The sequence below is a fragment of the Squalius cephalus genome (genome assembly GCF_949319135.1).
Source record: "Squalius cephalus genome assembly, chromosome: 9".
NCBI classification, from domain to species: Eukaryota; Metazoa; Chordata; class Actinopteri; order Cypriniformes; family Leuciscidae; genus Squalius; species Squalius cephalus.
In genome coordinates, this window is record NC_137130.1 from 34,345,085 (window position 1) to 34,359,106 (window position 14,022).

The 14,022-nt window shown below is 37.6% G+C and overlaps 1 protein-coding gene across 6 annotated transcripts in view; it reads right to left on the bottom strand.

Annotated features, from left to right (window-relative positions):
- tlk1a (tousled-like kinase 1a) overlaps positions 1-14,022 on the bottom strand; it is a 39,875-nt gene that overhangs the window by 13,838 nt on the left and 12,015 nt on the right. For 2 of the 6 annotated variants that reach the window (XM_079880266.1, XM_079880265.1), the window contains 6 exons: positions 11,274-11,395; positions 9,133-9,204; positions 5,496-5,534; positions 4,563-4,641; positions 4,332-4,375; positions 2,543-2,638 (listed from right to left, as the gene is read on the bottom strand). In XM_079880266.1, the coding sequence (XP_079736392.1) occupies positions 2,543-2,638; positions 4,332-4,375; positions 4,563-4,641; positions 5,496-5,534; positions 9,133-9,204; positions 11,274-11,395 (452 nt within the window). The remainder of the gene's footprint in view (positions 1-2,542; positions 2,639-4,331; positions 4,376-4,562; positions 4,642-5,495; positions 5,535-9,132; positions 9,205-11,273; positions 11,396-14,022) is intronic. The other 4 variants (XM_079880268.1, XM_079880267.1, XM_079880269.1 and 1 more) reach the window with 3 other exon arrangements.

Here is a 14,022-nt window from a genome sequence, read left to right on the forward strand (position 1 = left end):
TTTCATTCTGTTGGCCAGGCTTCGAAATTAAAATTTTTACTATTTTTTTTTACCAGATGGTGCCATTTTTCAGGTTTGGCCTATAAAGCAAATACTCACTTTATTCCTGTTTTCTACTTTGGCATATTATAGAGCCAATTGGATAAATTATGAAGCGACAATTGTGTGGGTGTGTTGGTATGGATGTCAGAGTGTGGTTTGTATGTGTGTAATAAAAAATGTTTTGCGTGTGTATGCTTGTAATATTTGAGAGAGAAAAACTTGACTGCAAATCACAAATCCAACCACTGTGTGACCAGTGGAGTTTTGCTGGCATCTAACAGGGAAAATTTGGTACTGCGGCCAAACAAGATCTTACTGAAAGCTCATTTTTTGAGATATCAACCTCAAATTTGGAACACAACTTGCTTAGATTTATGGCTTTGATTTTCTAGCAGTTTTAGAGTTCAACATGTTTCATAAAATATTAATTTTATAAAAAATAATTCATAAATCATTTTCATAAACTTAAACCTCTATAACTTTTTTTTTGGTTTTACTCTTTCTTTTCTTTTTACTTCAACAATAATCTGCCACGGTTCTTCTTTAAAATGAGACCAAACTTAAGTCTGTGCACCCAAGGTTCAAATTTTTATGACAGTTTTTTAACACAGACATTTTTGACCACTATAGACCTGTGTGTAACTTTTTTTAATTGATGCACAAGGGTTCAGGCCAAGCGGCGGCATGCTAACTATAAGGCTACTGTCATTTTAAGACCGACACACACGATTTTCTCTCAAATGTTTGCCTTTACTTTAGACATAACCAACTGTGTTTATGTAAACCTTGTGAGTATTTGACAGTATTAGCGCAATAAGACTCTAAAGATAACTTAGTCCAGTAACCAGGCGCTGTTTGACAGGCTTTTATTGCTATTTTTTGTTTTATTGTTAGAACAGCGCATCAGCATGCGAATGAAATGTTTAACCTGCAAAGCACATACAATACAAATAATGAACTTTTGTGAATTGCAGTATCCCGTGAGAGTAACTCTACTCTTTGTTAACATTAAGGGTGTCACCGATCGAAATTAATGCTCAATCTCGATTATCGAATCAAAAAATGGAATCGTCGATGCTGTCACGCCCCCGTGTCACGTCAGCTCGTCTTGCCAAGCGGAAAAAAAAAAACACGTGTTGAAGACAAGTGCTGCGAGTCAGAGCTGCCAACTCTCACGCATTCACCGTGAGACACGCGCAATTGACACTTTTCACACGCTCTCACGCACAGAAAAATCGCGAAGCAAAGAGGACGCGGAGACCGACAGACTAGAGCAGGTTACTTTATGATATAAAAAAAAAATCTCAGCTCTCAGATTCTGTCAATTTTATTACGAAATTCAAACAATAAATACCGTTTTGGCGATCCCTAGCGCACGTGAACCGATCATCTCTACTAGCTAGGTTCACGTGCGCTAATAGTAAAAAAAAAACACGAACACTGTTGAAAGATACAGTACAACTTCCGAAATGTATATTCCTCATACATAATATCGATCAATCAGTGTTTTTCATCAGCGTGAAGAGGTCAATAACATAGCTGGAGAACAATTATGTCACATTTACCTCAGGAAAGCCATTCAATGACCATAATATAGGCTACGTAGTTGGCAAGAAAAAAAAAAAAAAGCTATTGAGAGTATTTTGCTAAATATGTGTTCTATATTACATATTATATATTTTTTTACTTATATCATTAAATAAAGTTGTTATTATAATAAAAAAATGCATTATATTTAATTATTTTTAACCTTAAATAATAGCCTACTACCAGCTGATAGGGCTCTCTGTATGTTTACAGCATTAGGGGAGGTTTTTTTTTTTTTTTTTGACAAATTAACGCCTATCTTGTGTAGCCTACCTAATATTTATCCAAATGAGTCAATATTAAATTAAATCACAATAATTGAATTGAAATGAAATAATAAAAAAGCGTAGCATACCAGAAATTGTACCATGTAAACATTGTAACATGTCACTAAATCTAATAAAATTCAGTTTTGAATGTTAGTGTTAGTGAAAAATGTTAGTGACAATCACAATACACTTATTGTGATGCAATTTTTTTTTTACAATCAAACAAATCGAGAATCGAATCGAACCGTGACTTTAGAATCGAAAATGTAATCGAATCGAGGATTTGGAGAATTGTGACACCCTTAGTTATCATGTGATGTGAATGTAAGTCGCGTTGTTGAGACGGAGGCGCCAGAACGGATGGAATGTGAACTGTAGCACGATAACACAATATTTATTAAAGCAGATAAAAAAATCGGGATATCACACACCCTTGTCGCAGCATCAACGTGAATGTTCTTCTCAAACAGCATTATAACATAATGGTGAAATCAGAGATCCGCCTTTTGAAATCTGATCACAAGTGTTCACAGACGCATGTTACAACTGGGAAAAACAGCCGTCTGTCAGCTTGTGATCAGATCAGTCGAGACAGCTCTTAATACCAGGTGTAAACAGGGTCAGAGAGAGTGTGTGTGACGTACGCTGGATCCAGGTGCAGAGTGGGAATGTGAGTTCTGGGGTGAACGGATGACAGGCGGTAAACCTCTTACTGGACTGGACCCATTACCACCCTGAAACTACAGAAAGAAGGAAATAAACAATCATGTCGCTTGAAATCATGATCTATGTAAGCACATCAAGACACCACTCCACTTAACACCATATGAAGAGGAAGTGGAGAAAAAAAATGTGCACAAACCTTCGAGCTCATGTGCATCGTCAACACATGAGGTTTTAATGTGCATAATATCAATGAGATTTGAGATCTGCGGCAGAAGGTAAGATATTCAGAAGACTTGAAATTTATTGCACAAGGTTTTTTGTTTTGGGGAGGGGGGAGTGGGTGGGGGGTGGAAAGCCACTGGTCATTGTATGCTTTCACTGCACGGAACAGAGCAGCTTGGACATTGTGTTCAATTTTTGCTCCCAATATAGCAAAACTGGCTCTAATTTGGATCAGACCCATGGCAGACAGGGAGTGAGTTCGGGAAACCTTGTTTGAAAAGTTTGAAATATTTTTTTCAATGCCGCTTTATGTTGGTAGCACAAAAATAATACATTACTACACATACAAAGACAGAATCAAATTAAAACTGACACCATTTATTTCATTTTCAATAAATGTAATTTGACTAATAATAAATTGTTGTTCTTACTTTGTCTGACTCATCAGTTTGTTATTCTAAAGAAATGAAAAACCTTTCATTAATGAAATGTTTCTCCACCTCTAAAATGGCTTTTGATGTAACAATATCGCTTGGGTGGGAAAATAATATTAATTATAGTTTAATAATAATAATAATATTTTTTCACAATCCAATCAAATCACAAATATAAAAAAAATCAGGTCTACCCTACATTATTTTGTTCCAAATTTTCAGTTTTGCTTGAAAATGTTAAATATACTACAAATGCGCTCACATTTTTAACCCTCTGTTTGCTGCTCGCAAGGTGGTCAAAAATGTCTGATTTTTCTTTTTATTTCATTGAAATTAATGTACTACATTTTAGTTCGATTTTTATTTACTATTTTGTATTTTTAGGGGATTTTATGATACGAAATTATATTTATAGAATAGTTTTATTTATTTATTTATCCACTAATATAAATAGTTATCATTTTATCAATTTATTACAAGTTAATCACTTTTTGAGCATAGGCCTGAGAATGTAACTTCCAACTTAAACTGCTTCGGAGCACAGACTTAAGTTTGGTCTCTTTTTTTAAAAAGACATTTGGCAGATTATAGTTAAAGTGAAACAAACAAAAAAAAAGTTATGGAAATTTAAGTTTATTATGGAAATTGCCTCATAATACTATTTTCCAAAACATGTTTACTCTAAAACTGTGAGAAAATCAAAGCCATAAATCTAAACCAGTTGTGTTTCAAATTTGAGGTTGATATCTAAACAAATAAAAAGTGCAGTACCGAATATTTCCACTAGATGAAATTCTCTTCCCATTCGTTTCCAATGCGGTCATTTTTGACCGTGAACAAGTACAAGTGTGACTTTTTTTCAGGATCATTTAACCTTTTATAATCATGTCAGTGATTGTTGTGTTGTGTTCACATATCAAGTGCCAGAACGTTTACCAAGTTTCGTACCATTCCGAAAAAGAAGGACATTTTTCAGTCTAAAATGACTGAACAGCATCAGAGGGTTAAAACAATATTGTCCAAGTTGCAATGACTTTGTCAGTTCCGCTCTCATTAAGCCAATGCCAAAGATGTATCATATGTTTCCCTCAAATTACTGGCAGATACTCACATCAAAATAATCACTAATTTTCGGTCCCCGAATGACGGACTTCCCTATGAGAGGGAAAAAAAGACATGAATAAGCATATTAAGCTACATGTAAAGAACATACTAGAAAACACACACACAGAGAGAGAGAGAGAGAGAGAGAGAGAGAGGGAGAGAGGGAGAGAGGGAGAGAGGAGAGAGGGAGAGAGGGAGAGAGAGAGAGAGAGAGAGAGAGAGAGAGACAAGCATTTACCCTGACTGCTTTCTGATTGGTTGTCAGCAGCTTTCCTCTTCCTGCCCCGTGATGATTCAGAGTGCTTCTTTTCAGGAGTCTATAAATGAGATATATTACATTCATACGCCATTTGTTATGAATTTATTCAGGTCTTCTTTTGCACTCGATGCACCATAACGCTGGCCTCAGCAAAGCACTGAGCACCACATTTAAATTCATAGTCTCCTGAGAGCAAATCGTACAATCTTTGAGTATCAGCTCATGGTAAAAAGAGACACATTGTGTGCCTTCGAACAGTATTTAATGACTCTTGAGTCTAAATGACTCTAAGAATATCTCTAATGTGAGAGTGCATAATCCAGGGCCTGGACCAATAATCACAGTCTATTTTCTCCCTCACCAGGGATAGGATGCAGAAATATCCTGCTCTTTTCAGCACAGACAAAGAGGGGTGAGCTGCCAAGGGCATCTTTGCATTCTGATCAGAGAGCAGTTCTTGCTCACTGGCTTGGACTGAAACCTCCACATCTGCCACCAAACTCCAGCAACAGATACCCACACACACCGATGTAACACTATTAAGAGATAAACGGTGTCCTACACACGCACTTAATATATAAAAAGAAACGCTGCCTCATCTGTATGTTGATTAAAATGCTAATCTCTTTATAGCTGAGAGACGGAGAGAAAGAGACTTTCCAAAATAGATGTGGTTAAACTCCGCCCTGTATATTATATACATGGCTTCATCATGTTAATTTCACAATCTAAGCTTAATTTGAGGTTATTGTAGAAATGATAAACTCTCATGTGGGCTAGACCAGTGCATTTTTGGAAACCACGTGATATCCCTGCAACGAGAGGATTGTTGATTTGACTGAACCGAGAGCCTCCAAAAGCATCAGTTATGTCTCGAATCAATTCTCACATGACTGGGACAGAGAGACTTACTGAATACGCAGGAGAGCTTCCTCTTTTCCCATCTGATCCCTGCAACAAAGAAAGAGGAAGAGAGAATGAGAGGAGAGGAAAAGAAAAGGAAAAAAAAATAGGAAAGGACAGAAATGAAAGGAAATATATATATATATATATATGAAATGATGAGGAAAAGAGAAAAGAAAATGAGAGAAATGTAAGAAAGAAAATTATGAATAGGAAAAAAGAAAAGGAGAAAATGAAGGTAAAAAGAAAAGGATAGGAAAAGGGAAAAGGACGTAAAGGGAAAAGGAAATTAGAGAATAAAAGGAAAAGGAAAACAAAAGAGGAAAGGAAAAGAACAAAATAAAGATGAGAAAATGGGAAAATGGGAAGGAAAGGGGGAAATAAATGAGCGAAAGAACAGGAAATGGAAAACAAGAGGAAATGAAAAAAAAGCAAGCGAAAGGAAAACAAAAAGACCGAAATGCAAGGAAAATCATAATGATAATGTGAAAATGATAGGATAAGGAAAATAAGCAAAAGAAGAAAATATTAGGAAGAGGAACACGATAAAGAGAAAATCGGATAAAAGAAAGAGGAAATGAGATAATGAAAAGAAAGTAAAACAAAAGCGGAAAGTATAAGATAAAGAAAGAAATAAAAAGGAAAATGATAAAGAAAATAATAAGTATAAGTAAAAGGAGGAGGAGGAGGAGAGTGTGTTTCAGATGCGAGTGGGTCAGGAGCTGATGCTGGTGTTTATAATTAGCCCTCAGTGACAATGACAGAATGTCACGGTGGCCCTAACGAGCCGCACAGCCTCATATTGATGTTCTGCACGCTCACAACTGGCACTTCTGGGTCACAATGGCCACCAGCTCAGAACATACAGAAGCACGCTTACCATCACTGCAATGCAATTACTAAAGTTCAAATTAGAAGAGCCTACAGAGAAACAAAGGCAAATTTCATTCAATGCATCAAAAAAAAAAAAAAAAATCCTTCAACCAGAGAACAATCCATGCACTCTCTTCAACTCTGTCTTCATTTGATATAGACACTTCCATGCACTCTCTTCAACTGTCTGTCTTCGTTTGATAGACGCTACAGAAGACACTTCTGCGCATGAAATGTTCTGAAATATAAAGATTGCATAATCTTCATTCCTGTCACTGAAAATATAATCCGTGATACATATATTCAAATCCATCATGAATATGCAAATTACCCTGCATTAAATGAGTCATGTGCTTCAGGCTGCAGGTGTTGGAGGCTGTGATTAGTGTTCAGGGGATTATGGGTAATCTAGTGTATATAGTCTGAGGTGGGGCCTTAATGGAGGTTTTGGTGCCGTGTTGGGAGCATGTTGCAATGTGAGTGAAAGTCTGACAGTGGTGTGTGCGTCAGCTCTAATGCAGTGGGAGCATGTGTGTGACAGGTAGGTGTGTGTGTGTGTCTACAGTATCTAGGTGTCTGACATCTGGCATAATAAGCAGCTCACAGCCACAAGAGAAGTTTATTCTCAACCTCCCAGTTCACTTTCTCTCTCCCTTCATAACTCGCTTCATTGGCTTCCTCCTCCTCTTGCTCTGATTTATGTCACAGCAGGTGTGTTGTGCGGGGGGAGGGGAGGACAATTCATCTTACTATGATGCTTTGTGTGTGTGTGTGTGTGTGTGTGTGTGTGTGTGTGTGTGTGTGTGTGTGTGTACATGTGTAGTGCTTTGCCTGCTGATGGTTTAACTATTGGGGGTTATGACAGATGCCAACCCAACTTGAGTCTGCTACAAAACCTAACACACACACACACAGTGACACAGCATCCTCTATGAGGCAGAAGCTCAACCCTCAGCACACACAGAACTAGAGCTTCATTACAGGGAACATTTCCCATCGGCCTGAGTCACACACACACACCAGCATCAATTTCTCTGTAACGCTTTGATTCAAAGAAAACACAGCAGAACGTCTCTGCACCATCTGCTGAACTATGAACAGAGTTATTAACAACAGCTTTCATCAGGACTCAACCGTGAACAGTTTAGAAAAGCATATCCATTACAGATCTCAGTTTGGAGCAAATGCTTCACTGCATCAATTAACGGTTTACTGATCATCTATTTATTTCTTTGTCATTCACAGTCCTTTTGGATAAAAGCTGTACAGATACAATCACAGATAAACTTCTAGAGTGGCCAGCTTCACTGATTACAGGAGGAGCGCCACACGTCTTGAACGGCGAGAAGACTCCTACAGCACAAATGCCTACATGGAAATTAGCATCCTGAAGGCTGATTCTCATGATCTAGTTGCTATGATGAATGAAGAGAGACAATATTTCGTGTGAGAGTACTTTAAATAAGTATTTTCTGAGGTGTTCGCCAAAGATGAGTAACTTGATGGAGTCCTCCTTTATTGGGAATATACGTTTTTGACCGGAATGAAAACAAGGCCGTGTTGGATGGAAGTACAGAAGGACCCATATACAGTGCTTGCCATTATAAAGACTTAGTCTATCCCTCACAGTCTTGTTTTCATTCGTTTCATTCTATATGACGTCTACCCCCTGAATAAGCTCTATTACCAAGAATAAAAGCCGTGTTCATAAGCGTTACTCTTGAATGCCAATGAACACTTATTTAACAAATACTTACTCAAAATTCACTAATAAAAGATTCGAAAGCAGAAAATGGCCATCGATTGGCCTTTCCGACTAGGCCAAATGACGACTACTCCTAAAAGTAAAGACAATTTACTCACCGTCATGTCGTTCCAAACCCTTTTGTATACACAACAAATACACGCAACACAAACATACTATTTTTAATAAAACCGGAGAGATTTCGGTTCCTCCATTGAAGGATAAAAATGTAAGTGCAGTGGACTTTCTAAGACATTGTAGAAGTAATGTTACTCCAAGTCTTCTGAAGAGACCCAATCACCTTTGTGATGAACAGATTTAATTTCATCATCATCATCATCATCACCATCACATATGGTAAACAGAAGCTCAACCGTATTTGCTTGACATGAGACCAAACGCCATTGGTTCTTGTACATTAAGTAAGCACGTTTGAGCTTCTGTTTACTATATTTGATGTTACTGATGAAAATAAATCTGTGCTCAATGTATGCGAATTGATGAATGTTTATGTCTAAATAAAAGCCTAAATTTAATCTGTTATATTTATATGATAAGCATTTGTCTTTCTTCAGAAGACCGCTCGATTCACACGGATTACTTTTACAATGTCTTTATGAACTTTTTGAAATGTCAGGTTTGGTTGCAGACTTTTACTGGAGGGACAGAAATCTCTCAAGTTTCTTTAAAATTATCTTCATTTTAAGTTTTGAAGATGAATGAAAGTCTTACGAGTTTGAAATGACATGAGGGTGAGTAAATGATGACAAAATAAAATATTTTGGCTCAACTATCATTTTAATTGGGCAATAAGTTATTGGCTAATGCTGTTAATCTTAAAGTTATAAATATCAACAATAACATCAGTCTATCGCTAACTGTAATGAATCATGATGTGTATTGTCTTGTAATATCCAGCACTAACTGTTTCCCAATGAATATTCTTTTTGGAAATATGCCACAATATATAACAGGAATTTGGTTTAAAGATTACGATCATAGATAACAAAATTAAAAAGCACTACTTACCTCTGACTCTTTATCACTGGAGGAGCCCAGACTACCAAAACTGTGATTGGAACATTCGTTGTTTGTCAAAGTCTGTACAGGAGAAACACATTTACATGAATCAATGCAGATGAGCCAGCTGAGAGTAAAGGCGGATGAATATGAGGTATTCATGCACCAGGTGTTATGAATTAATGATTTGACAACTCAAAGGAGAGGACAGTTGTACAAGCAAGAATACATCAAACAGCGAAAGAGAACTGTGTGTTTCAGTGTGAAGTCCACTGTAACCTGACATGAACCTCTCGGTCAGACTGTCATTTCTTCAAAAAGCTCATTACGAAAGTAGGAAGACATGAGTCTCTTCCATGAACATTTAAAATGCTGCCTTATCAAGCAGAATCCAGAGGAAAGAAGCCACGTCTGCATCCAGATAGGGATGCGCAGATATGAACATTTGGGCTGATACGATAATTCTTTATATTTGAAAGCAGAAAACCGATATATTGGGCGATAAATCTAAATCCAAATTTTATATCATTTTTGAGAGCCTGATTACAAAAACAAAAGTCTAAACATTAAAATGTATGTCCCAAGCACTTCAGCATAAAAGAAACATATACATTTCAGCCTGTGTGAAATATTTTACACTCCTATGGCCCCCAAAAAAACAAAAAAAACGATTGCCTTACAAATAAAATAATGAAATTCACAATGTTTTATTACAATACTGTTCTCATTATAATGTTATGTAATATGTCAGTCCTGCATTGCTGTTTTGAGCCGCATGAGCTGAAGGTAAAGATCACCGGCGCGCTTTACTATCGTGTTAATTCTTAACCAAACAAAAGAAATATATGTTTGTGTTAGGTCGGTTACCTGTGTCGGAAGTGTGCTGTAGACACACCCACTTTAACAATTTCAATATATTGATTAATCCGTTCCAAAAGGACCATAAACATTACAGATAACATCTGAAGTAACAATTAATTCACATGTATATATCGTAAATCTACTCCTTTGTGACTGATACGCTGCAAATCGGGTGGTTCTAGGTCAATGTTTTGGCTGTAAATCAATAATGCCCTCAAGGGAAGAGTAAAATAGCCGCTCGAACACTTCTGGTGGCAGTTTAGATCCAGTCATTTATATAGATCAGTGATTGATACAGATATGTTTCTATTAATCTATTAGTCTGCATTTACATCACGCGTATCTATTTTGACATGCCATTTTTTGTCCCGTTCTAATTTTCACCATGTCAATTGCTATTAGTGTGTTCATTATAATTAGTGTTATGTACAGTAGATGTCACTTCCAATATTTTGCAGTGTGTAATTGGCCGTCTCTCCTCTTACCAACATATATATATATAAAAAAAATCTTCAATGGATTACATATAGCCTCGAAAGGGCGCAAATACTGCTCCCTTTACCATCACTGAAAAAGCTGTCACTCAGTTTGCAATCTCACAAAGTTCCCTAAAAATCAATAAAGTAGTCTACACTGCATAATGAATCGCTTATTTACGTCTTTGTTTGTGAATAATAAGAGGATTTGTTAATGCATTTTGAGCAGTGACTGGATTCTGACTGCATTCAAGAGATCAACAGATATGACCGTTATTGGTTACATTTCTCACCGCTGCAAAAACACATTTTTTGTTTTAATAAATAGAAACATCTGACGTTATCCAGAGCGCAAACACAGTATAATTTTGTTCTTTTTTTAAGGGTGCTTATATTTAAATTCGAATTTGTGATGTTATTTACCCATGTATTAATTCAACAAAAACTTGTGTAATCGGACATTAAATCGAGGGACCCCTGCAGTTCCGCTGCGGACCCCCGGATGAAAACCCTCGGTCTATTATATCCCACAAGGCTGTGTGCACAGATTGGTGAATAAAAATGGTGTCTGAAGAACCAGTTAAAACAAATACATTTACAAATGTATTATAGTCAATAGGCATAGTAGTCAATATTTGCTTGGTGAGCTCTAAACTGTCCTTGAATTTGTTCTAGATCAAACACGAGGCATAACGATGCCTTTCATACGAAAACGCTACCTTCTCTTTAGACATAACCATTGTCTGCAACACACATACAGTATAACACAACACATATAACAATAACAGTCCGGTGATAAACTCGGCTACTAACTTTGGTTCCTCCGCTAGCACTGCCAGTGCTGCCCACTGTGTTTCCACTGACTCCACCCAGAAACCTGGCCTCCAGCAACTCCTGCCGGCGCGGGTCCAAACTGTGCAGCTCCTCCATAGCACCTGAGTGATACACACACATACATAAGTCACTATAGAGGTTTGTAAACTGCTTCCACTTGTGCTCACTTCATATAGGTAGACAGAAAAAAAGCACATGGAGCCATATGTAACAGTCTCCTGGGTCAGGTATTCAAAAACACACAGGTACCGCATTCCCCAGAGCTTACATGGTACTCAAAACTAGATCACACAAACAGGTTAAGCCTCATGACCTGTGTCTTACAATCAGAGACACAAAAATATCCAGTCTGTGTTGAGTGTGCATGTTAACATACGTGACTTCCCCGAGGAAGACTATAGTGAAATGCTGCAGCACACCAACACAAGCACATTAAAACTGACATTTGAACAGAAATACCATTGTTCGCATGATTACTGTCTATGCACACACACCCCATCCCTCTTTACCACTTCTCTCTGTTTTTCCTTCAAATCACCCACTTCCTCCTGCTTTTCACTCCTTCCCTCTCCCTCAGTTCTCTCTATCGGCCCCTGAGGCGTGGAGGAGCGAGAGTCGCTGTGAGGTTTCTCTGGGCGTTCTCATCCGGGTGGGCTCCTCTGGGCTCACCCTGCTGTCATTATCTCCATCTAATGAGATGCCATTATGGCTCGACTTCAAGCACAGCAGCTCAGTGCAGGAATCACACAGGAGCTCTACCACAGGGAAATACTCATATACTGCTGAGAGTAGACCAAGAAAATCCATAACAGTTCATTATAAGGTGAAACTAGTATATTGTTAAGACTGCAATATGCAAGGCTTACATCCTTACAAGTCTTACATCCTCCGCTTCTCGTCGGGGTCTTCATCACCCTGTTGGGGTTTATTCTGAGATAACAACTGGCAGGATATACACTATCCCGCTTATTACACGGCTACTTGCCAAGTCAAGTCAAGCCACCTTTATTTATATAGCGCTTTTTACAATACAGATTGTGTCAAAGCAGCTTCACAGTGATAACATGAAAATAATACAACAAAGTTTGTTTCCAGAAGAAAATTACGTCATCGTCCACCTTAAGTAAGGCAGATCAATAATATTGTTGAATATTAAATGTCCCCAACTAAGCAAGGCAAAAGCCAAAGCAAAAGTGGCAAGAAACCAAAACTCCATTAGTGACAGAATGGAGAAAAAAACCTTGGGAGAACCCAGGCTCAGTCGCTCAGTTCTCCTCTGGCCAACGAACGAACAGTGTGTGATTATGATTCAGGCAGCATTACAGGTCAGAAGTCAGATCGGATCAGAACATTCAGAATATTATCCAGTTCCATCTGGTTGGAAGTCGGAGTCATTGTGCCGGTATGGAGACGAGTTTGAGGATCAGTGCCGATGGCTGTCGTGTCAATGTAAATAATTAGACACGAAATATTGATCTAAGCTGAAATATTTTATTAGGGCTTTAAACACAAAGCTTCCGCAGAGAGAGCAAATGCAGTGGCAAGATCAAACTAGATGGACATTTAAGGGACACGGTACAGTCATGCCACTTATTACACAGCATTTCGCCACAAATGATTATGGAGATAAGAGATATTGATTTCAGATTAAACGATTTTAAAATCGTACCTGTTTGTAGCTTATAATCCAACAGTGTACAAAACAAGTTACAAAATGGCAGTAGCTGAAATAGACATATCACTGGTCTGCTTTATCTTTTTAGACTTTAAAATTACATATATTTTATCATAAAAGTAAGACTGTAAAGTAAAGTAAAGTAAAGTAAAAGTAAAGTAAAGTAAAGTAAAAGTAAAGACTGATTGCCTGAAATTTTAATGGGCTATCAATAAAACACGGCTATACAGTTAGAAAGAGAAAAATGTGAAACCAGTGCTACCTGACTAGAGAAAACAGAAAAAAGGCTGTTGCCTTCCCTTTTGCCATCCAAGGCCACTACCAACAGTCTGACATGGATACAATTACCAGAGTCAAATAGCCTACCGTCTTGTTTTATTTGGAAATACTTCCTTAGCAAACTTTCAGTCATAATGATGTCGACTTGCATTGTTCCCGGGTGCAAGAATTCAAAGAGAAAACATTTCAGCAGGTGTGAGTTACATCTGGTTTCCAGTGAAGGATCCAGCGTGATGTAGGCAGTGGCTAAAGTCTGCAAATAATCGTAAATGCAGTGAGAACGCCGAAACGGAAAATCTGAAAATGTTTGTAGTCGAAATTTCAAGCTGGATGACCACAAACACATTGTTTTAGGCCAAACGCAGGGGAAAAAACTGAAAGAAACTGCCATTCTCTAGCCTAAGTTCTGCTCAAACCCCGATGCAAAACACAGTCCCGTACAGTTAAGAAAGCAGTTGCCAATAGGCATGCCAGTGTTCCTAAAACTGCTTCACTACATTCACCGGTCTGGCAGTTCTACCAGGTGTCAGAAAAGGACAATAAATTTGCAAAGTTGTGAGATTTTAGTGCATTTCTTTCCTTCACAGCGGTGAACCTCAAACTTAACATCCAAATCAGCTAGATCGGTGATTGTCGTAAAATACAGTCTACAGTTGCTAAACTACTTGATAATAAAAAGTGTTATTAAAACAGCATTAAGCCGCAAAAGTGATACTGTTCTCCAAGTGGCTTTCTATATTTTTATTATTATTTATTTATTTATTTATTTCACAT